Source organism: Capricornis sumatraensis, chromosome 1 (genome assembly GCF_032405125.1).
Source record: "Capricornis sumatraensis isolate serow.1 chromosome 1, serow.2, whole genome shotgun sequence".
NCBI lineage: Eukaryota > Metazoa > Chordata > Mammalia > Artiodactyla > Bovidae > Capricornis > Capricornis sumatraensis.
The window spans coordinates 81,477,119-81,501,006 of NC_091069.1; the positions used below are offsets into that span (position 1 = coordinate 81,477,119).

The 23,888-nt window shown below is 42.1% G+C and overlaps 1 protein-coding gene across 2 annotated transcripts in view; it reads left to right on the plus strand.

Annotated features, from left to right (window-relative positions):
* Positions 1–23,121, plus strand: part of KCNG3 (potassium voltage-gated channel modifier subfamily G member 3) — a 50,665-nt gene extending 27,544 nt beyond the window's left edge. For both annotated transcript variants that reach the window (XM_068985645.1, XM_068985652.1), the window contains exon 2: positions 22,476–23,121. In XM_068985645.1, the coding sequence (XP_068841746.1) occupies positions 22,476–23,121 (646 nt within the window). The remainder of the gene's footprint in view (positions 1–22,475) is intronic.
* Positions 23,122–23,888: the final 767 nt, after the last annotated feature.

A 23,888-nucleotide genomic window follows, 5' to 3' on the forward strand; every position in this document is an offset into this window, starting at 1 on the left:
CTTTTCCTATTTGGAACCAGTCTGTTGTTTCATGTCCAGTTCTAACTGTTGCTTCCTGAACTGTGTACAGATTTCTCAAGAGGCAGGTCAGGTGGTCTGGTATTCCCATCTCTTTTTCCACAGAATTTTCCACAGTTTATTGTGATCCACACAGTCAAAGGCTTTGGCATAGTCAATAAAGCAGAAATAGATGTTTTTCTGGAACTCTCTTGCTTTTCCCATGATCCAGCAGATGTTGGCAATTTGATCTCTGGTTCCTCTGCCTTTTCTAAAACCAGCTTGAACATCTGGAAGTTCACAGTTTACGTATTGCTGAAGCCTGGCTTGGAGAATTTTGAGCATTACTTTACTAGCGTGTGAGATGAGTGCAATTGTGTGGTAGTTTGAGCATTCTTTGGTATTGCGTTTCTTTGGGATTGGAATGAAAACTGAGCTTTTCCAGTCCTGTGGCCACTGCTGAGTTTTCCAAATTTGCTGGTGTATTGAGTGCAGCACTTTCACAGCATCATCTTTCAGGATTTGAAATAGCTCCACTGGAATTCCATCACCTCCACTAGCTTTGTTTGTAGTGATGTTTCCTAAGGCCCACTTGACTTCACATTCCAGGATGTCTGGCTCTAGGTGAGTGATCACACCATCGTGATTATCTGGGTCGTGAAGCTCTTTTTTGTACAGTTCTTCTGTGTATTCTTGCCACCTCTTCTTAATATCTTCTGCTTCTGTTAGGTGCATACCATTTCTGTCCTTTATCGAGCCCATCTTTGCATGAAATGTTCCCTTTGTACTTCTAATTTTCTTGAAGAGATCTCTAGTCTTTCCCATTCTACTGTTTTCCTCTATTTCTTTGCATTGATCACTGAGGAAGGCTTTCTTATCTCTCCTTGCTATTCTTTGGAACTCTGCATCCAAATGGGCATATCTTTCCTTTTCTCCTTTGCTTTTTGCTTCTTTTTGTTTCTCAGCTATTTGTAAGACCTCCTCAGACAGCCATTTTGCTTTTTTGCATTTCTTTTTCTTGGGGATGATCTTGATACCCGTCTCCTGTACAATGTCACGAACCTCCTTCCATAGTTTATCAGGCACTCTGTCTATCAGATCTAGTCCCTTAAATCTGTTTCTCACTTGCACTGTATAATCATAAGGGATTTGATTTAGGTCATACCTGAATGGTCTAGTGGTTTCCCCTACTTTCTTCAATTTATGTCTGAATTTGGCAACAAGAAGTTCATGATCTGAGCCACAGTCAGCTCCTGGTCTTGTTTTTGTTGACTGTATAGAGCTTCTCCATCTTTGGCTGCAAAGAATACAAGCAATCTGATTTTGGTGTTGACCATCTGGTGATGTCCATGTGTAGAGTCTTCACTTGTGTTATTGGAGGAGGGTGTTTGCTATGACCAGTGTGTTCTCTTGGCAAAACTCTATTAGCCTTTGCCCTGCTTCATTCTGTACTCCAAGGCCAAATTTGCCTGTTACTCCAGGTGTTTCTTCACTTCCTACTTTTGCATTGTAGTCCCCTGTAATGAAAAGGACATCTTTTTGGGTGTTAGTTCTAAAAGATCTTGTAGGTCTTCATAGAACCATTCTACTTCAACTTCTTCAGCATTACTGGTCGGGGCATAGAGTTGGCTTATCGTGATATTGAATGGTTTGCCTTAGAAACGAACAGAGATCATTCTGTCGTTTTTGAGATTTCATCCAAGTACTGCATTTCGGACTCTCTTGTTGACTATGATGGCTACTCCATTTTTTTTCTAAGGGAATCTTGCCCACAGTAGTAGATATAATGGTCATCTGAGTTAAATTCACCCATTCTAATCCGTTTTAGTTTGCTGATTCCTAAAATGTCGACGTTCACTCTTGCCATGTCCTATTTGATCACTTCCAATTTGTCCTGATTCATGGACCTAACATTCCAGGTTCCTATGCAATATTGCTCTTTACAACATCAGACCTTGCTTCCATCACCAGTCACATCCACAGCTGGGTGTTGTTTTTGCTTTGGCTCTGTCTCTTCATTCTTTCTGGAGTTATTTCTCCACTGATCTTCAGTAGCATTTTGGGCACCTACCGACCTGGGGAGTTCGTCTTTCAGAGTCCTATCTTTTTATCTTTTCATACTGTTCATGGGGTTCTCAAGGCAAGAATACTGAAGGATAGATGTATGTTTAATTTTATCTGTGTATGTATGTATTTTGGCGGCACCACGTGGCATGTGGGATGGTTTCTGTGACCGTGGATCGAACCTGGGCCTTGGTAGTGAAACCACCAAATCCTAACCACTAGGCCACCAGGAAACTCCCATGTTTGATTTTGAAGATACTGACAAACTGTTTTCCAACATGGTTGTACTGTTTTATCCTCCCTCTAGAGGTGTATAAGAGTTCCAGTTGCGTTCTGTTCTCACTACAACTAGGCATTGTCAGTCTCTAGTGTTGGCCTTTCTAGGAGACCGTATCCCGATGTGATTAACTTGCATTTTCTGATTACAAGTGAAGTTGAGCATCTTTTCATATAATTTTTGCTACATGAATTTTCTCTTTGTGAACTGTATGTTTGTATCCTTTGCTCATTTTTTCTGTAATGATTAACTGTTTATCTTGGGTACCGATATCTGTCAATTATGTGCATTGCAGATGTCTTCTTCCTGATTGTGGCTTGCCTTTTGACTTCGTTTATAGTGTTTTTGGAGGTATAGTGTTTTTTCCTCAGTGGCTCAGCGTTAACAAATTCACCAGCAATGCAGGAGCCACAGGAGACTCTTGTTTTGATCCCTGGGTGGGAAAGATACCCTGGAGGCAACCCACTCCATTATTCTTGCCTGGAGAATCCCCACGGACAGAGAAGCCTGGTGGATTACAGTCCTTGGGGCCGCAAAGAGTCGGACATAACTGAAGTGACTTAGTACACAGAGATACATCGTGTTTTTTGGTGTACACAATTTGTATATTTTTCACATAGACAAATTTATCAATATATTCCTTTATGGTTTGTATTTTTTTAATTACTATTACTTAAGAAGGCATCTTGTATCTCTAAAATCTTAAGGAGTCTTTTATATTCTTTTATACTGTCTTAAAATTTAAAAATATATTTGTAAAGATTTTGCTCAACTTTTATTTTCCAAATTTGGCATTTAATCTACCAAAAATTATTTTTTGGAGGTTTTAAATTTATTTCTGTATTTTATTTGTGGCTGCGGGTCTTTGCTGCTCTGGGTGGGCTTTCTGTAGTTGCCGAGAATGGGGACTGCTCTCTCGTTGTGGTGCCCAGGCTTCTCACTGTGGTGGCTTCTCTTGTAGCGGATCACAGGCTCTGGGCACGTGGACTTGAGTAGCTATGGCACAGGAGCTTGTTAGTTGTGGCTTGAGGGCCCTAGAGCATGCAGGCTTCAGTTTCAGTAGGTGTGGTGCATGCGCTGAGTTGTTTGGCAGTATGTGGAATGTTCCCAGACCAGGGATCATACCCATGTCCCCTGCATTGGCAGACGGAGTTCTATCCACTGTACCACCAGGGAAGTCTCTACTTAAGATGTACATGGGATCTAATTTTATTTTTTCATATGGATGAGAGTTTCCTCAGTACTATAAAATAGTCCAGTATTTACTCCACGGACCTGGAGGGCCTCATCTGCCACGTATCTAGTCTCTATGAGTACCTGGACCTACTTCTGCGGTCACATTACTGTTTTTGCAACCTTTTTTTCCTTGCTGAGCATTGCCAGGGGCAAGGTTTTTGGTTTTTATTAATCTTTTCTTTGAACCAGCTTTTGGTTTCATGTTTGTTTGTTTTTTTTAATCTTTGTGTTCTTATTATTTTATATATTTTTATCTTTATTATTTTCTTGATTCTTTGTTTTTTTCCCTTCTCCACTTTAACCTTTCTGTTTCAAAATCACATAAAATTTGTTTTAATAAATGCACACTTAGGACACTCCTAACTCATTGACTGTGTTGTATGTTCTGGCACATCAGAAATTCGTCTAGGGCTTTGGGGACACTGCCACACCTTTTCCCAGAGAGGTTGCACCCGTCTATCCCCCCAACCCCTTGCCCACAACGTATGAGGGTTCCTATTGTTCCGCATCCTCACCAGTAGTTGGTGTGGCCAGCCTTGTTATTCTGTTGCGTGTATATCTCACTGTAGTTACTTACTATTTATTTATTTTGGCCGCGCTAGGTCTTCACTGCTGTGCAGGCTTCCCTCTAGTTGCAGTGCGTGGACTCCACTGCAGTGCGTCTCGTGTTGCAGGGCGCAGGCTCCAGTGGCTGCAGCGTGCGGCTCAGTAGCTGCGGCTCGCTGCCTCTGGAGCACAGACTCAGCAGTTGCGGCGCGTGAGCTTACGTACTCCATGGCACATGCGATCTTCTTGGACCAGAGACCGAGCCTGTGTCTCTTGCATTGGCAGTCAGATTCTTTATCACTGAGCCACCAGGGAAGCCCTCATTGTGGTTTTAATGTTCATCTCCCTGATGATGAGAGTGCTGATCACCTTTTACATTTTATTAGGTGAAGTGTTTGTCCAAATTACCTTTTTTTAAAAAAATAAGAAGATGGGCTTTTTGTCTTTATTAATGAGTCTTAGGAATTCTTTTTACATTGCGGATACCAGTCCTTTGTCAGATAAATGTTTGCTTGTTTGCTTTTACATTTTCTTTATTTATTTTTGGCTGTGCTGGGGCTTCGTAGCTACTCGGGCTTTTCTCTAGTTGTGGCTAGCAGGGGCTACTCTCTGGTTGTAGTGCATCAGAGTCTGACTGTGGTGGCCTCTTTTGTTAAGGCTCCAGGGTCTAGAGGACAGGCTCAGTAGTTGTGGGGCTGGGGCTTAGTTGCTCGGAGGTGTGTGGAATCCTCCCAAATCAGGGATCCAACGCGTGTCTCCTGCATTGGTGGGCAGGTTACTTACCACTGAGCCACTAGGGAAGCCCCAGATAAATGTTTTATGACCGTTTTCATCTATTCTCTGGCTTGCCTATTTGGTTTCAGTGTATTAAAGTTTCAGATTTTGATGAAGTCTAGTTTATCAATTTTTTTTTCCATGCTCAGTGAAATAAGTCAAACAGAGAAAGACAAATACCCTATGATCTCACTTATATGTAGAATTTAAACACAATAAAGGAAACAAACCAAAATGAAAAAAGACTCATAGATACAGAGAACAAATTGGTGGTTGCTGGGGCCTGTTTGGGGGTGGGGTAGGGAAAGTGAACTAGATGAAGGGTATTAAGAGGTACAAACATCTAGTTAGAAAATAAATAAGACACTGAGGTATATTATGTGGTATATGATAGCACATAAGAAATATGGTCAATAATTTTATACAGGGACAGATGGTTACTAGACTTACCATGGCAATCATTTGATAATGTATAGAGATATCAAATCACTATGCAGTGAGTCTGAAACTAACACAATATTTATTAACTATATTTCAATTTTTAAAAGGTAAAATGCTATTAAATAAAAGAATTAGAGGAGGGAACAACTTAGGGTTAGCAGAAGGCGGGTCCTATACTAGCATACTAGTTTACACTAGTGTATATGGGATGGATACGTAACAAGGTCCTACTTATGGCACAGGGAACCATATTCAATATCCTGTGATAAATCATCATGGAAAAGAATATTTAAAATGTAGAAAAAAAAAAGGGAAACTAGAAAAGAAAGGAAAAATTGGTATCAGTTTTTATAAGAGGATCATGTCTAAAGAGGAGGATGGTCTCTTGATATCCTTTCTTTTAAAAAAAATTCCTTTTAGCAATTAATTACCAATGAAATAAACAGAAAGTAGTAGAACCCATCTGGTAGTTATATATGGATTGGGAACAGATTAATTCTTGCAATGAGTTGATCTTCTTGTATCATTATTTAGATGGATTTTGGAGTGGAGATGAAGGTGCTGGGGGAGGTGATGTACCTGCAGGATGAAGGAGATCCCTCTGGAGTGGAGAATGCTGGTGGCCTGGGTGGGTAGGTGCTGGTGGGTCTGGGTCATCTCACCTCTGGGAAATTTTTTAGTAATGAGAACAGAACCACAGGTTTTGGGTCTCCCTACTTGTTATGTGTATTTTCATCTAGAACATGGTGGTTTACTGAAAACACATTCATCAGCATCTGGTGAAGAAAAGCTGTCCTGGTGTCCCTGACTATGAGAGCATCTGGTGAGATACAGACAGAAACGTGGACGGTTTCTTTAGAGTCAGCCCAGAGCCAGGTCCTCGATTAGAGGGTAATGAATACAAATAGTAATGCATGTGGTGGGGGTGGTTAAGTTGCTAAGTCATGTCCTACTCTTTGCAACGCCATGAACTGTAGCCCACCAGGCTCCTCTGTCCATGGAATTCTCTAGGCAAGAATGCTGGAGTGGGTAGCCTTTCCCTTCTATAGGGGATCTTCCTGACCCAGATTTCGAATCCGTGTTTCCTGCGTTGCAGGCGGTCACCGGCATTGCAGGTGGATTTTTTTTTTTTTGCTGATTGAGCCACTGGGGAAGCCCTACAGCAGTGCATGATATTGATGAAATGCTTTTCATAATCTGGCTCTGGAAGGTGATCTGCCATTTCATCTCTAAGGAAAATCGAGAGACTTCTTCAGAGTGGCCATCTTTTGTAATAGGATTTTGTTGGGTGGTTTTTCTTCCCTTGCCTTTTAGTATAGGGATGGGCTCCGGGCACCTGCCAGGTTCCATCTGACCCACACGTCTCCAGGGTGGCGATGAAGGTCTGCTGAGTCCTTGACGTTTGCTGACATCCTTGCAGAGAGGATGAGAACCTGCAGTTCTCATAGCCAGTCAGTGGCAGAGTCTTGTTGAAGGCTTCTGTTATCTTTCCCCCACACCTACCAGTTTGGGCCTTCCCTTTCTCTTGCCTGTGTCTAGTCTCCTGACTGTCTGCAGCCTCCAGTCATTTCATAAAGTCCTGCCCGACATGTATTCCCACAGTGCACTTGGCCTCTTCCCAGCTCCTGAGCCTGGCAATGTGCCCAGCACATAGTAACCTCTTAAGAAATGCTTATTCAGTGAATGAACCCACCTGTTGCCAAATCTTTAATGGGTTCCCTTTGCCTTTAAAGCTGTAACTTTGAAAATCTATCAGCTTTGCCATAAGGCTTCCAGCCCTTGATCCTACAATCACTCCTCTTTGCTCTGACATCTCACTTGGCAGCCCAGTGAGGCCCCCTGTTCTCTGCTCTCTGCGGCTTTTCTGCACCTGTGACTTTTCTGACCTGGTCCCTCCTCTCCTTATTCTACTGTCACTGCTTGGTTTCTGGCTTTTATTTTTGTTTTTGCATATTTTAGTAAGTCCATAGCCAGACCTCCTGTTTTCAGTCGCCTCCCCAGCGGAAATGTCCCTGCTGTAGTCCCATCCCCTCAGCCAGGCCACTGACTTAGCTTAGAACTTGTTTTCTTATCTGTACAATAGAAATAATGCAATAGTGATGACCAACTTGTGGGCCCTGACGGTAATAATGTATCCTTAGAAGTTATTTGAAAGGCTTTCCTGGTGGCTCACTGGTAAAGAATCTACCTGCCAATGCAGGAGACACAGTTTTGATCCCTGGTCCGGGAAGATCCCACATGCTGTGCAGCAACAAAGCCCACGTGCCACAGCTACTGAAGCCCATATGCCTAGAGCCCATGCTCTACAACAGGAGGAGCCACTGCCGGGAAAAGGCTCTGCACGGTAGCTAGAGAGCAGCCCCCCGACTGCCGCAGCTAGAGAGCAGCCCCCCCGACTGCCGCAGCTAGAGAGCAGCCCCCCCGACTGCCGCAGCTAGAGAGCAGCCCCCCAATCGCCACAGCTAGAGAGCAGCCCCCCGACTGCCACAGCTAGAGAGCAGCCGTCCGACTGCCGCAGCTAGAGAGCAGCCCCCCGACTGCCGCAGCTAGAGAGCAGCCCCCCGATCGCCGCAGCTAGAGAGCAGCCCCCCGACTGCTGCAGCTAGAGAGCAGCCCTCCGACTGCCGCAGCTAGAGAGCAGCCCCCCCGATTGCCGCAGCTAGAGAGCAGCCCCCCCGATTGCCACAGCTAGAGAGCAGCCCCCCCGATTGCCGCAGCTAGAGAGCAGCCCCCCCGATTGCCGCAGCTAGAGAGCAGCCCCCTGATTCCTGCAACTAGAGAGCAGCTCCCCCCCGATTGCCGCAACTAGAGAGCAGCCCCGCCCCCATTGCCGCAAGTAGAGAGCAGCCCCCCGGTTGCCGCAAGTAGAGAAACAGCCCCCCTCCATTGCCACAACTAGAGAGCAGGGCCCCCCCTCCATTGCCGCAACTAGAGAAAGAGCCCATGCAGCAAGGAAGACCCAGCACAGCCAAAAATAAAAATAAATTAATTAAAGAATAAAAGTTTAAGAAAAGTTATTTAAAGAATCACATAATTAATACTTGAATACATTCTAATTGTGAAAAATTCAGCCATTCATAGATGTTTATGGCAAAAAAATGGATTCCTACTTTATAGTAATTTACCTGCCAGTCTTCCTGTTTCTCTTGGACTAACCACTGTTAACAGTTTGATAACCTGGCTCCTTTCCATTTATGCTTATGACATGGTCATATTGAAATTACCAGCCTCATAGGAGTCATTTCAGTAAATGGTACCCATGATTATTGCCATCAAATAAACTTCAGGGTTTAATTTACCTTTCCATCTTTATTACCTGCCTTGGACTTTTTTTTTTTTTTTTAATGTAATTGCTTTCATTGTTCTGAGTTTATCAGCACCTTCCTGCCTTTGCTTGTGCTGGTCTTTCCATGACAGATTAGATCTCCACTTTCTTGAAGTTTTCCATAATCCCCCAGATGAAGGAAAACTTAACTGCTGAACTTAATGCATGTTGATTACAGCATTTATCACTCTCTACATTTTACATTTGAGTTTCTACAGGCAAGGTTGTTGTTGGGGAGGATATATCTTACCTTTCACTAAGATGTTTTTTAGGTTAAATTCAGTCTTCTTTTTGTTGTTGTTGTTTAAAATTATTTATTTGGCTGTGCTGGGTCTTAGTTGAGGCACACAAGATGTTTGATCTTCACTGTAGCATGTGGGATATTTTAGTTTTGGCATGCAAACTCTTAGTTGCAGCATGTGGGATCTAGTTCCATGACCAGGGATCGAACTTGGGCCCCCTGAATCGGGAGCTTAGAGTCTTAGCCACTGTCGGGAAGTCCCTGTTTTGTTGTTTTTAAAGAAACTTTTTATTTGGAAATCCTTTTATACTCACAAGAAGTTGCAAAAGTAATACTGAGAGTTCCAGTGTACTCTTCACCCAGCTTCCTCCAATGATGACACCTTGAATAACTATAATTAAGTTCTATATATAAGTCATCTTTCTAGACCTCTTGGTGGCTCTTTGGCTCCTGGCATACATTAGGAATTCACAAACTTCACTGTGTGATGAATGAATTAACGTGCTCCACCGGCTTAGAACCACATCCAAGTAACAGATTGTCACTCCATCCTTACCCCAGGACATTGCATCCCCCAGCATAGGAGATTCAGATGAAGCCTTGGACATTTCTTGCCTCCCTTTGTGAATGCTTGCTGACCCATCAGACAGGGAGGACAATAAAGGGTTCTGGGTTGTATGCTCATGTGTGTGTGTTTGCTAAGTCACTTCAATTGTGTCCGACTCTTTGTGACCCTATGGACTGATTCTGCCAAGCTCCTCTGTCCATGGCATTCTGCAGGCAAGATACTGGAGTGGGTTGCCATGCCCTCCTCCAGGGGATCTTCCCAGCCCAGGGATTGAACCCGCATCTCCTGCATTGCAGGCAGATTCCTTACCATCTGAGCCATCAGGGAAGCCCAGTAGAATAGTAGCGACCCCTTAAAAACTCCAAAGGGGAGTCCAGTCCTCTGTAGCCAATCCCCAGTGGTAGAAGACTGACCTTTCTGTTCATCCTTGTTTTTATCCTACCACATGTCCTAAAGATGCCATCCAAACACAGGCATGAGTAAGCAAAGTAATACAAAATGAGGAACATAATATAACAAGCGTACATTAATTACAGCTATAAGGAAATGCATAAATCCCAGCCAGGATTCAATGTATTACATAACCAATGAGTATATATTATTAATCTGCCATTTATTAGCTGTGTGGCATGAGCAAGTAACTTATCGTCGCTTCAGTTTCCTCATTTATAGGTGGGAAAAAATAAAACCTATTGCATTCAGTTGTGAGAATTAAGTGAATTAGTATGTGTAAATTTACAGAAAAATGCTTAGTACTTTATTTAATGTATTCTCATTATTATTATAGAGTAGAAGGATAAACATGTATGAGTGGATTTTTTTTGGTCAGATAATTAAAGTACATAAGAAAAAATTCAGGTTTTTTTTTGTTTTTAAAATTGAGCTTTTTCTCCCATTGAACTTGTGGCGAAAACTCTTATAAGGACATGAAAGAGACTGTAGAGAGTGTAGTGGATGGTGATGTGCAATTTGTTGGAAATTTTTATTACACCCGGTATCATCAGACAGTACAGACCTTTTGGAAATATGATTGGAAATGCCTCATATGTTTCGGTCTGAAAGCTTGGGGTAGGAAGGGTGCAACTTTTCTTTCTGTGCCACTCTTGGGAGTGTGCTGGTTGATTCAAGTCACTGGTAACTCCATCATAGTGCTTGCTCTTCTAGTTGGGCGTGCTTTTTCATTTTTCTTTTAAATTTTTTCTTAATTGGAAAAATAATATGGGCACATGGTAAATCATTTAACATTACCACAGGTAATAAAATAAAAAATGAGTTTCCATCCTGAGCAAGGCTCCCTCTCTGGAGGCAGCAGCTAACAGTTTCTTAAGTATCCTTCTAGTACATGTATGCACACATACACACAATTAGAGCATAATATATGCACTGTTCTGCACCTGTATGTCATGAAGCCTGTTTCACATAATCACAGTAATGCACCTCACCACATTCCTTTTTGTGGCTACGTGGCATAAGGTGGAGTTGTTAAATTCCCAATGTCGATTTCCTATGATTCAACCTGATGACTTCAGGAAATACATTTATATAATGAATCTCCAATGGCTAGATGTTTGTATTTTTTTTTATACTTGGGTATTACAAACAGTGGCTCTCATTGTACTTATTCTTGTGTAAATATGAGAGAGTGTTTGTAAGATAAATTCCTTGAGTGGGTGGCTGGGTCTCATGTGCAGTATAAAGCTTGACAAATCCTGGCAATTGCTCTTTTAAGTGGTTTTTACCACTTTATGCTACAGTGAGCAGTGTATAAAAATATAAGCAGAATTCTTGGGAAAAGAGAAAATGAAAAGATGAAGCATTCATCCTTGCCTTCTCTTTGTGCTCAGGAAAATACCGAAGTGATCTCCTTTTGAGTATGAAGAGAAGACTATGAGTCCAGAGATGGTTTGTAATAGTGACAATTATAGACACAATATGTTAAGCTTTTACTATTATTTCATATTAATTCATTTAATTCTTTTTTAATGTATATTTTTAAAATTTATCTGTTTATTTATTTGGCTGTGTCTTAGTTGTGGCACACCGGGATCTTTTGTTGTGGTGCAAGGACTCTTTGGTTGTGACGCATGGGCTTAGTTGCTCCATGACGTGGGATTTTCATTCCTGGACCAGGGATGAAACCCACGTCCTCTGCATTGCAAGGCAGATTCTTAACCACTGGACCATTGGACAAGGGAAATCCCTAATTCCTTTAATCCTTAAGACAACCTGAGAGATAGGTCCTCCTGGCATTCTCATCATTTAACCATTGAGCAAGATTTAGGAAGAGAGATTGAATAGTGTATCCATGGTTTCACAGCATGTTATTAACGGAGAAGGGTTACTTGCTTCAAGATTCCCCTACCTTTGGACAAACTCCGGAAGTTAGTGAAGGACAGGGAAACCTGGAGTGCTGCAGTCCATGGGGTCGCAGAGAATGAGACATGACTGAGCCACTGAACATCAACATCATTGCCTTTGGACATCCTTGGTGGTCTAGCAGCTAAGACTCCATGCTTCTAGTGCAGGAGGCCCAGGTTCTCTCTCTGGTCAGGGAACTAGATCCCACATGCTGCAACTAAAGATCTCTTATGCTGCAACAAAGACCCGGTACAACCAAATAAATAAATATTTTTAAAAATCCTCCTTTGTTGGACAGTTTCATGTTCATATTTTTATTTTGTGTAAAAAATGATCTCAGTCTATTATCATTTATCTTATATTTGTTTGTCAACATGTATATGCCTTTAAGGGACTTACATTTCATTTTTCCCCACCAAAACTATAAACTTGAATCCTAAAATTCTATTTCAGTTGAAAAGAAACAGTTATTGAGGTTTGAAATAATAAAGCATTTTTTATGCTATATTCTTAATCACTGTGACATTGTACTTGCTTTTAAATATAATTTTATTATAATTACATATGTATGCTTATGTATATAGTATTTATATAATGTACATATACAGTAAATATTGCAGATGTTTTCTGTTCTTTCATATATTTGTGTCATTCATTTAACTTTTTCAAGTCACCTATTCAGTAAAAATATTCAGTCTTCGACTTTTTTATATCGTGAAGTGAAGTGAAGTGAAAGTTGTTCAGTCGTGTCCAACTCTTGGTGACCCCATGGTCTTTACAGTCCATAGAATTTCTCCAGGCCAGAATACTGGAGTGGGTAGCCTTTCCCTTCTCCAGGGGGGATCTTCCCAACCTAGGGATCGAACCCAGGTCTCCCATATTGCAGGTGGATTTTTTATCAGCTGAGCCGCAAGGGAAGCCCCGTTATATTTTAGCTTTCTTAATTGTCTCTGTAATATTGAATTTTAATCAGGTTCTGGCTGGAGTGAATGACAGGAACAATCACCTTAAATCCTTCTGCAGTAAGGCAGAATGTAAGTCACTACTTTAATGGCAGCATCAGCACCATTGTTTTAGTTTGACCCAGTGGGTAGCATGGGCACATGGTCTAAGAGTCTGAATTAAGGCTCCAGTTTCTTTGGGAGCATGGATTTAAATCCCACTGCCTTCTCTCCTTTTTCTTTATCATGGTAAAAAATACATAATATAAAATATACCATCTTGCATATGTGAAACTGTGTTAAGAACCAGAAGAGTGAAAACTGCTGCTGTAATACATGTACCATAGAGACTAAGAGATTGACATATATCACTTAATGTTAGTGAACATTGTTATAAAAGTCGTTAGCACCTTCAGATGTTTCTTAGCGCTTCAAAGCCCAGTAGATCCTCATTTTATTTCCTGTGCCACTGCCATTTCTTAATTGTGTGATCTTGGAAAAGATGTTTAACTTCTTAGCCTCAGTTTTGTCATCGGTAATATGGAGGTGTTAGGAGGTATACCCATTAAACAACAATTTCTCTTTTTCCTTTTCCCTCAGCCCCTGGTAACCACCACTCTACTTTTAAATTTGACTGCTTTATATACCTCATATAGGTGAAAGTGAAAGTCGCTCAGTCACATCCGACCCTTTGCAACCCCGTGAACTATACAGTCCTTAAATTCTCAAGGCCAGAATACTGGAGTGGGTAGCCTTTCCCTTCTCCAGGGGTCTTCCCAACCCAAGGACTGAACCCAGGTCTCCCTCATTGCAGGTGGATCCTTTACGAGCTGAGCCACAGTGAAGCCCAAGAATACTGGAGTGGGTAGCCTATCCCTTCTCCAGCAGATCTTCCCAACCCAGGAATTCAACCAGGGTCTCCTGCATTGCAGGCGGATTCTTTACCAACTGAGCTATCAGGGAAGCCCATATAGGTAGAATCATACAGAGTTTGTCTTTGTGTGTGTGTGATGGCTTTCTTTCACTTAGTGTGATATCCTGAAGGTTCATCCATCTTTTAGCATGTGACAGCATTTTCTTCCTTTGTAAAGCTGAATAATATTCCATTGTAAGACTATGACACATTCTGTTTATTGATTCCTTTGTCAGTGGGCGTTTGGGTTGCTTCCACCTGTTGACTGTTGTGAATAGTGCTGCTGTGAACACAGGTCTTCCACATCCTGCTTTCAGTTCTTTTGGGTATATACCCAGAAGTGGGATTGCTGGAGCATATGGAAGTTCTATTTCTAATTTTTTGAGAAACTTTGGTGCTGTTTTCCATAGCTGCTGCACTCATTCACAGTCCTAACAATAGTACATGGAGGTTTCAATTTCACCACATTCTCAGCAACACTTGTTTTCTGTTTTAATAGTAGGCATCCTAATGGATGTGAGGTGGTATCTTCTGATGATCTTGATGACTTGATGATTCTGATGATTTCATTTCTCAGATGATTAGTGACATAGAGCATCTTTTCAAATGCTTGTTGGCCATTTGTGTATCATCTTTGAGAAATGTCTATGCAGATCCTTTGCTCATTTTTAAGTCGGATCTATTTGATTTTTTGTTGTTGTTGAGTTGTAGGGGTTTGATATGTATTCTGGATGTTAATCTCTCATCAGATATATGGTTTGCAAACATTTTCTCTTCTGTAGCTTGCCTTTTCACTCAGTTGTGTTTGTTGACGCACAAAAGCTTCTAAGTTTGAGATAAGTCTCATTTGTCTCTTTTTATTTTTGTTGTTTGTTCTTTCTGTGTCATATCCAAGAAATCATGGCCAAGTTCAATGTCATGAAGCATTCCTTCCGTATTTTCTTCTAGGAATTAAAAATAAATTATCTTAGGTCTTACATTTAGCTTTAATTCATGTTGAGTTCACTTTTGTACTTGGTGTAAGACAAGGGTCCAACTGAATTCAGCACCATTTTTGATGGCAGACTTCAGTTATCTTATAAAGCTTCCAGAAGAAGCCATTCTCGTCCTTCAAGTTCTGTCAAGGTCACTTATATTGTACTGGGCAAAAAGCTGTTTGACACTTGTTATGTGTCTGATGAACTTGGGAAGGAAGGGCAGGAGATACAACGATGAATAAGGCAGGGAGCTCTCGGGAGATGTGAATGCTCTACATCTTAGTAGGAGTTTTGGTTATAGGAGTCATGCAGTTGTCAGACCTCAGTTAATGTGCACTCAAGGTTTGTGTGCTCCATTGCATGTAAAGTTTAAATCAAAAGAAAAAAATGAAACAGTTATTGAACTCTGGCTAATAATATGCATTCTGAAGTTTTTAGATGGAAATGCATTGATGTCTGGGTTTACTTTATTTTTAAATTAATTATTTTTGGCTCATCTGGATCTTCATTGCTTTTTAAAAATAATTTTATTTATTTGTTATTTTTGGCCGTTCTGGGTCTTCCTTGCTATGCGGCTTTTCTCTGGTTGCAGTGCCTCTAATCGTGGTGGCTTCTCTTGTTGCAGAGCCTAGACTTTAGGGCACGCAGGCGTCAGTAGTTGTGGCTCCCAGCCTCCAGGACACAGGCTCAATAGTTGTGGTGCAGGGGCTTAGCTGCCCCTCAGCATGTGGGATCTTCCTGGACCAGGGATTGAGCCCATGCCTCCTGCAATGCCAGCCAGATTCTTATCCACTGTGGCAGCAAAGAAGTCCTGGATTTTCTATAAAATGCATCCCTCCTGAAAGATAGATTAATACCTGGATAAAGGGGTGAATAGGTGATAAGCAAGTATATTTAAAATATTAATGAATTTGTTCCATGTTTGAACTTTTTCAAAATAGAATAATGAGGGGAAAAAGATGAGAAGATAGTACCCAGAGGGAGGCGGAGGTTCACCTCACACGACATAGTTAATGGTCTCTTGTGTCCTGTCCTGGTCTCTTTTGCAGGCAAGAGGGAGCCGTGGTAGAACTCGTTAGCACTAAAACCATTTGTTCTCCTGTGGAGCCTGTTTGTAAACCTCTGAGTCATTGCCATAAGCGCCTTCTATTATGAGGGATCAGTTAGGGGAATTAGAATGACTGGTGATTGCCAGCAAGTTTTGAGGTCGTCCAGTGCCTACAGAAAGGAATACATTTTTCATCGTAATTTAGTATACAATTATATATAACTGAAGAAAAAATTTTATACTTTGATGCACTGTAATATTGTTATTTAACTTCCAAAAAAAAAAGACCTCTGTCAATTTTGATCCATTAATGGGTTAAGAACCAGCAGTGTGAAAAATCTGCTTTAATACATCAACCATGGAGATGAAGAGATTGACATATATCATTTAATATTAACGGTGAACATTGCCATACAATTATAAGCATGTTCAGATGTTCCTTAGTGCTTCAAAGCCCAGTAGATCTGGGTTTCATTACCTGTGCCACAGCAATTTCTTCATTATGAGATCTTGAAGAGATGGTTAACTTTCAGCCTCAGTTTTGTCATCTGTAAAATGGAGGTATTCGGGGAAATACACACGCTCTAGAGTTTTTGAATAAGGTTAAATGAGATGATGTCTGCCCAATGGAAAAGCCTGAACAAGTGGGAACTGTATTTTAGGCTGTAAATTCATTAGCTTCTTTATCTTTGCACCACAAAAGAAGTCAGAATGGGCTTTGAGGCTTCTGGTATCCTTCAGTATCTTCTGTTCTCTTTTTCCAACTTGTTTTTTGTACAAGTAGCCCACGGAGTACCCGGTCGTTGGCTGCAGTACTCAGTAACACAGCACTCAAGTTTTCCATCAGTTGCTGGAGGTGGCTTTGGTGACAGTGCCATTTGGAAACATGGGGAGGTTTGGCAGGCTTAGTGGTGTTTGTTGTTGGAGAATGCTTTGGCATAGTCCTTGGTGGAAGAGGGATGCCTGGGGTTTCTCACTGATTCATCCCTTTTGCATGGAGTTCTGTATAAACTGTGTCTGACTTGGGAGGTGGGGCAGGAGGAGCCCGGTGGGCCTCATTACAGATGACTTTGTCTCTTTGAAATTTCCTGACTGAAAGATTATTTTGCATCATTTGGATTTCCTCCTTTTAAATCTGAACAATTTGGCTGCTAGTGGAAGTAATTAGCTGAAAATGTTCTGGTGTTTTTGGCACAATTAGCATTTTTACTCTTCTTAATTTAATCAAATCTTAGGATTTTATTGCTGGGAGAGCCCTTAGAAGATCAGAGCGAGAACAGCAGCAGGGCTCTCTGCATCAGGTCCAGAGCTCTTGCTCATGTGTGGCTGGAGAGGAGACACAGTACTTTAGCTGGGGAACGGGAAAGACCCACAGCTGATCGAAGAAAACTATTGTTGTGATTGCTTTGTGCTTTTGCAACCCCTTTTGAGTGCATGTGTTACTACTTACTGAATTTACCAGTTTATTACCTTGGATAGGCTTCCGTGGTGCCTCAGTGGGAAAGAATCCATCTGCTAATGCAGGAGACGCAAGTTCAAACCCTGGGTCAGGAAGATCCCCTGGAGGAAGAAATGCAACCCACTCCAGTATTCTTGCCTGGGAAATCCCATGGACAGAGAGAATCCTGATGGGCTACAGTCCTTGGAGTTGCAAAAGAGTCAAACATGACTTAGCAACTAAACAACATCAATAACAAACAGCCAACTTAGAAATCTTGGTGGCTTAACACAGCAAAGATTTATGGTTGCTCATATTACCATATCTAATCAGAGTCAGGATGGGGAATCTCTGTCTTTCTCTGCACATATACTCAGGGACTTGGGTTGATGGAGACCATACCATCTTGGAGCCTCTTAGGACACATGCTTTTCAGGTTGCCATGGCAGGGAAGAGAATTCCCACCTACTCTTCATTGCCTCTGCCCTGAACTGTAGTCATTTTGCTCACAGCTCATTGATCAGAACTGGTCACATGACCCTGCCTAACTGCAGAGGGCTAGAGATATGGGGGAACACACGGAGTATTTGATGAGCATTGTCGGGGAGAAGGGATGCATGGTATTACATTTATAAAAACTGCATATTGGAAAATCTCCACCTCTTGTTTTCTAGATCTACCAAGTTTCATTACCATCCCAGTTTTCTAAGCCTCGGGGCTCATAGAAGCCATTATGGCAGTAGCTTTTATTGATAGTCTAATGGGGACAGAGAAGCTGCTGCCAGCCACCGATTAATGGGGGTCTGTGTGCTGAGCCGCAGGTAACAGAGAAACAGGGACAGCTGTGCTTTCATCGGCTGACCTCCCTCACCAGGCAGTAGGTTGGATTACTTTCACTGTGGACTTCATCTTCCTGGTTGGTTTGTGTGTAGGCTGAAAAATAATCCCTTCCTCTCCACAAAAAAAGGCAGGTCCTAATTGCTGGTAACCAGTTTACACTGTGCATGCTAAGTCACTTCAGTCGTGTCTGACTCTTTGCGACCCTATGGACTATAGCCTGTGAGGCTTCTCTGTCCATGTGATTCTCTAGGCAAGAATAGTGGAGTGGGTTGCCGTGCCCTCCTCCAGGGGATCTTCCCAACCCAGGGATCGAACCTGTGTCTGTTATGTCTACCTGCATTGGCAGGCAGGTTCTTTACCACTAGCGCCACCTGGGTAGCCCCTGGTGGATATTGCCTTATATATCAAAAGGAATTGTGCAGATATGATTATGTTAAGAACCTTGAGATGGGAATGTGTCTTGGGTTGTCCCAGAGGCTCTAAATGCTATCAAATGTATCTTTACATGGTGTGTCCTTACATGGTGGAAGCAGAGGGAGATTTAACACAGTGGCCGCGGAGGCAGAGATAGGAGTGATGTGGCTCCAACCAAGGGATGCCAACCAGGAGCTGGTGGAGGTGAGGAATGGGTTCTACCCTGGAGCCTCCAGAGGGAGTGGCTCCTCCTCACCCTTGATTTTGGCTTGATGATAATGATTTGGCACTTCTGACCTCTGGATTTGTGAAAAAGTAGATTTCTCTAGGAAAAAGCAAGAGAGTTCCAGAAAAACATCTATTTCTGCTTTATTGACTATGCCAAAGCCTTTGACTGTGTGGATCACAATTAACTATGGAAAATTCTGAAAGAGATGGGAATACCAGACCACCTGACCTGCCTCTTGAGAAATCTGTATGCAGGTCAGGAAGCAACAGTTAGAACTGGACATGGAACAACAGACTGGTTCCAAATAGGAAAAGGAGTATGTCAAGGCTGTATATTGTCACGCTGCTTATTTAACTTATATGCAGAGTACATCATGAGAAACGGTGGGCTGGAAGAAACAGAAGCTGGAATCAAGATTGCTGGGAGAAATATCAATAACCTCAGATATGCAGATGACACCACCCTTATGGCAGAAAGTGAAGAGGAACTAAAAAGCCTCTTGATGAAAGTGAAAGAGGAGCGTGAAAAAGTTGGCTTAAAGCTCAACGTCCAGAAAACAAAGATCATGGCATCTGGTGCCATCACTTCATGGGAAATAGATGGGGAAACAGTGTCAGACTTTATTTTTTTGGGCTCCAAAATCACTACAGATGGTGATTGCAGCCATGAAATTAAAAGATGCTCACTCCTTGGAAGGAAAGTTATGACCAACCTAGATAGCGTATTCAAAAGCAGAGACATTACTTTGCCAACAAAGGTCTGTCTAGTCAAGGCTATGGATTTTCCAGTGGTCATGTATGGATGTGAGAGTTGGACTGTGAAGAAAGCTGAGCGTCGAAGAATTGATGCTCTTGAGCTGTGGTGTTGGAGAAGACTCTTGAGAGTCCCCTGGACTGCAAGGAGATCCAACTAGTCCATTCTAAAGGAGATCAGTCCTGAATATTCATTGGAAGGACTGATGCTAAAGCTGAAACTCCAATACTTTGGCCATCTCATGCGAAGAGTTGACTCATTGGAAAAGGCTCTGATGCGGGGAGGGATTGGGGGCAGGAGGAGAAGGGGATGACAGAGGATGAGATGGCTGGGTGGCATCACTGACTCGATGGACGTGAGTTTGAGTGAACTCCGGGAGTTGGTGATGGACAGGGAGGCCTGGCGAGCTGTGATTCATGGGGTCACAAAGAGTCGGACATGACTGAGCGACTGAACTGAAATGAAGCCACTGAGTTTTTACAGTAGCCTCAAGAAATTAATACACTTAGGTTTCCACTCTCTTGGTGGGCAGTGGCTCTTGCCCTTCTAACCAGGGCTCTGAGGAATCAGGACTGAGATGGACACTAGGGAACTGAGTGCTGGGGGAATGGGGCACTGTACTTTTTTTTAACCTTTGAAATTTAAACCCTGTGAATTTATCACCTATTCAATAAATAAATAAAATTAATCTCTGTGGCTCTGGGAACCACTGTAAGCAGATTGTTGTTGTTCAGTGGCTAAGTTGTGTCCGACTGTTTGTGACCTCATGGATTACAGCATGCCAGGCTTCCTTGTCCTTCACCATCTCCTGGAGTTTGCTCAAACTCACATCCATTGAGTCAGTGATGCCATCCAATCATCTCATCCTCTGTCGCCCCCTTCTCCTCCTGCCCTCAGTCTTTCCCAGCATCTGTAGTAGGGGAACATGGTTCATTTTATTTATTCATTTCCATAAGTCTCATCCAGTGCAGTTTGTGTCCTGTGCAATGCACCGTGGGTAATTCTTTTCAAATTGTCACTCCACAAACCTTACCATCCCACCTGCTTTATTTTCTTCTCTCTCCATCATACTTCTCAGGTTTGGGTCTAGGTTAGTAGCAAGACTGAATTAAGTGGGAAAAAATGAATGAGGGCATAATGATTATTATGTCTTTAAAAAATACGTATTTATTTACTTTTTGGGCTGTGTTGAGTCTTAAGTTACACCACACAGGATCTTTCGTCACGATGTGTGAACTCTCTAGTTGTGATGGGGGCTCAGTTGCTCCGAGGCATGTGAAGATCTTAGTTCCCCAAGCAGGAATCAAACCTGCGTCTACTGCGTTGGAAGACAGATTCTTAACCAACTGGACCACCAGGGAAGTCTCAATTATAACTTTTAATTTGAATTGTAAAATGTAATTTAATTAAAAATCACTTTAGCCTTACCGCTCACTCTTTATCAGGGCTTCCTAACCAGTATGCTGAGACTTAATTCCTCAGCCTTGGGGAGTATGAGGCAAGGCTGGTGGCTTCCACTTCAGAAATGCTACCCCTGATGCCAGTATGCTCTATTTATTACATGCTTTTCTGTGTGCAGTAATGTGGAAAGGTTGGTAAATACCGATCTAGGTAAAATGTGACCTTATATTTAAAAAAATACATGATGCATGAAAACAGCTATGGAAAATGAATAAGCAAACTTGTTGGGTCTTTGGGAAAATTCTAGTGATTATTTTGCTCCAGTGTAGGAATCTTCAGCCTTTTTTCCTTTCTGACGCTCGTGATAAGATGGTCATGATCTGGTGCTCTCCTGGTGGAGGCACTGGCATTCCTGCAAAGCCTAAAAGCAGGCTCAGATTCAGTGTCTCCCACACAAGCCTGTAGAGAAAAAGAAATAACAGTAACATTTTAGGAAATGATCTTGAGTTCACTCTTATTTGGTGGTGGTGGTGGTGGTTTAGTCGCTAAGTCGTGTCCAACTCTTGCAACCCCATGGACTGTAGCCCACCAGGCTCCTCTGTCCATGGGATTTTCCAGGCAAGAGTACTGGAGTGGATTGCCATTTCCTTCTCCAGGGGATCTTCCCAACCCAGGAATCGAACCCAGGTCTCCTGCATTGCAGGCAGATTCTTTACCGACTAAGCTGTGAGGAAAGTCCACTCCTACCCCCTAAATATCCCTTCTAGTGGCATGCATTGGAGAAGGAAATGCCAACTCGCACCAGTGTTCTTGCCTGGAGAATCCCAGGGAAGGTGGAGCCTGATGAGCTGCCATCTGTGGGGTCGCACAGAGTTGGACACGACTGAAGCGACTTAGCAGCAGCAGCAGTAGCAGTGGCTCTAGGGTGTTTGATGGAGTAATGTAAGTGCCGGGAGCCACAGGCTAGAGATGGGAGGAAAAGAAGGAAGCAGCTGCTTCTCTGCGCGATCGGGTTTCCAGCATCCTCCTTCACCCCTGCCTCCGATGTGTCTACCTTTTGATGCCCGTAGAGCCAGTGAGTGGGGGGCGAGGGGAAGGGGCGCAGGTCTCGAAGCAGCCTCTGCCTCTGCAGGTAGAGCTTGATGGCCTGCAGCAGTCGGCAAGGCAATCCTCGCAGCGCAAAGCGATGGAGTCCTCCTGGCTTGAGACGCACTGGACAAGGCCCTTTCACTCTTATTTACCAAGAAATAAATCATCAAAAACTTGGGTGTGCCCACTGTCTGTAGGAACCATGTCTTTCTGATTCACCTAATAACTTACATCACACTAGAGAACCACTATCCTCATGGAATAACATTTCGTATTGTGGCAAGCTGAGTATAAGTTAATTTCAGGCCACCATGTAAGAGAGAGATTTTTCTACAGTACTAGTGATAAGCAAACAAATTTTTTAATGGTATTACATGCTGTATATTAATAAGAGCTTCATCAAGTTCAGTTTTCATCTGTTGAAGTATTTGTTGTTCTGTTGCATCCTGGTGGGTCTGGTGATGTTGGAGATGCTGTCTGTTCTTTTATGTTTTCTGGAAAAGTAACTAAATTAGTATGTTAGTGTAGTACTATCTGAAGAAATCTAAGAGCTATTAAAATGCTTAAAAATAAAATGATCAATTCTTCTTTTGTTCTCTTGACAGGATAATTGAAGCTATCTGCATAGGCTGGTTCACTGCGGAGTGCATCGTGAGGTTCATCGTCTCCAAAAACAAGTGTGAGTTTGTCAAGAGACCTCTGAACATCATTGATTTACTGGCAATCACACCGTATTACATCTCCGTGTTAATGACCGTATTTACAGGCGAGAACTCTCAACTCCAGAGGGCTGGAGTCACCTTGCGGGTGCTTAGAATGATGAGGATTTTTTGGGTGATTAAGCTGGCCCGTCACTTCATTGGTCTTCAGACACTTGGTTTGACTCTCAAACGATGCTACCGAGAGATGGTTATGTTACTTGTCTTCATTTGTGTTGCCATGGCAATCTTTAGTGCACTTTCTCAGCTTCTTGAACATGGGTTGGACCTGGAAACATCCAACAAGGACTTCGCCAGCATCCCCGCTGCCTGCTGGTGGGTGATTATCTCTATGACTACAGTTGGCTATGGAGATATGTATCCTATCACAGTGCCTGGAAGAATTCTTGGAGGAGTTTGTGTTGTCAGTGGAATTGTTCTATTGGCGCTACCTATCACTTTTATCTACCATAGCTTCGTGCAGTGTTATCATGAGCTCAAGTTTAGATCAGCTCGATATAGTAGGAGCCTCTCCGCTGAGTTCCTAAATTAATGCATTGCAGAGCAATTCCTGCACACACTTCATTTGCTCTAGTTGACGCTACTCCATATGTATGCGTTTCTTGCTGGGTGAGCCCTGCAGTGGTCCTGTCCTCACCTTGGTGGAGTAAAAATTGTCCTTCCCAGCTGAAGGGATAAAAGAATTTACTTATTATGGAGTAAAGAAGATTGAGACTGCAAAGGAAAGGGAATGTCTCCTAGAATAAATTTTAAAATCTTATTTTATTTAGACTTGTCTCTTCCCTGCCTTGAACAATTACACTTTTTGTGTTTGTTTTAAAGTATATTATTTGAACATTTTAAAACTGAAAGCTACTATTTTCCAAATGTTTTTCCATCTTGTGAATACAGAAGAAGCTTGGAAGTTACAGTGTTTTTTGTTGGAGAGTAACATTTTCATTTCTAAATGTTTTATAATCTCTTATATCAATGTCAGAAGTATCCTGGAAACATATGTCAGATGCAGGAACTGTTTAACAAATACTTTGAAAATTTGGCCAAATTTTAAAGTGTAGAGTGGAGCTAGTAGATACAAGCAAGAATAGTATTTAAAAACTTCTCCGGCATATTTCTCAATTATCTGATTTATTTTTGTTCTTATTCTCCTTATCATACCATAATATAATATGGTATGATATCATACCTTATCATACCATAATATGATATGGAAGCTTGAGTAGGTTCTTCCTTTTCCATTTTGGATTTCTTTTTTCTCTGTCTTGAAATGACTTAAAAGAGTGTTGTATTGTTTAGCAGTTT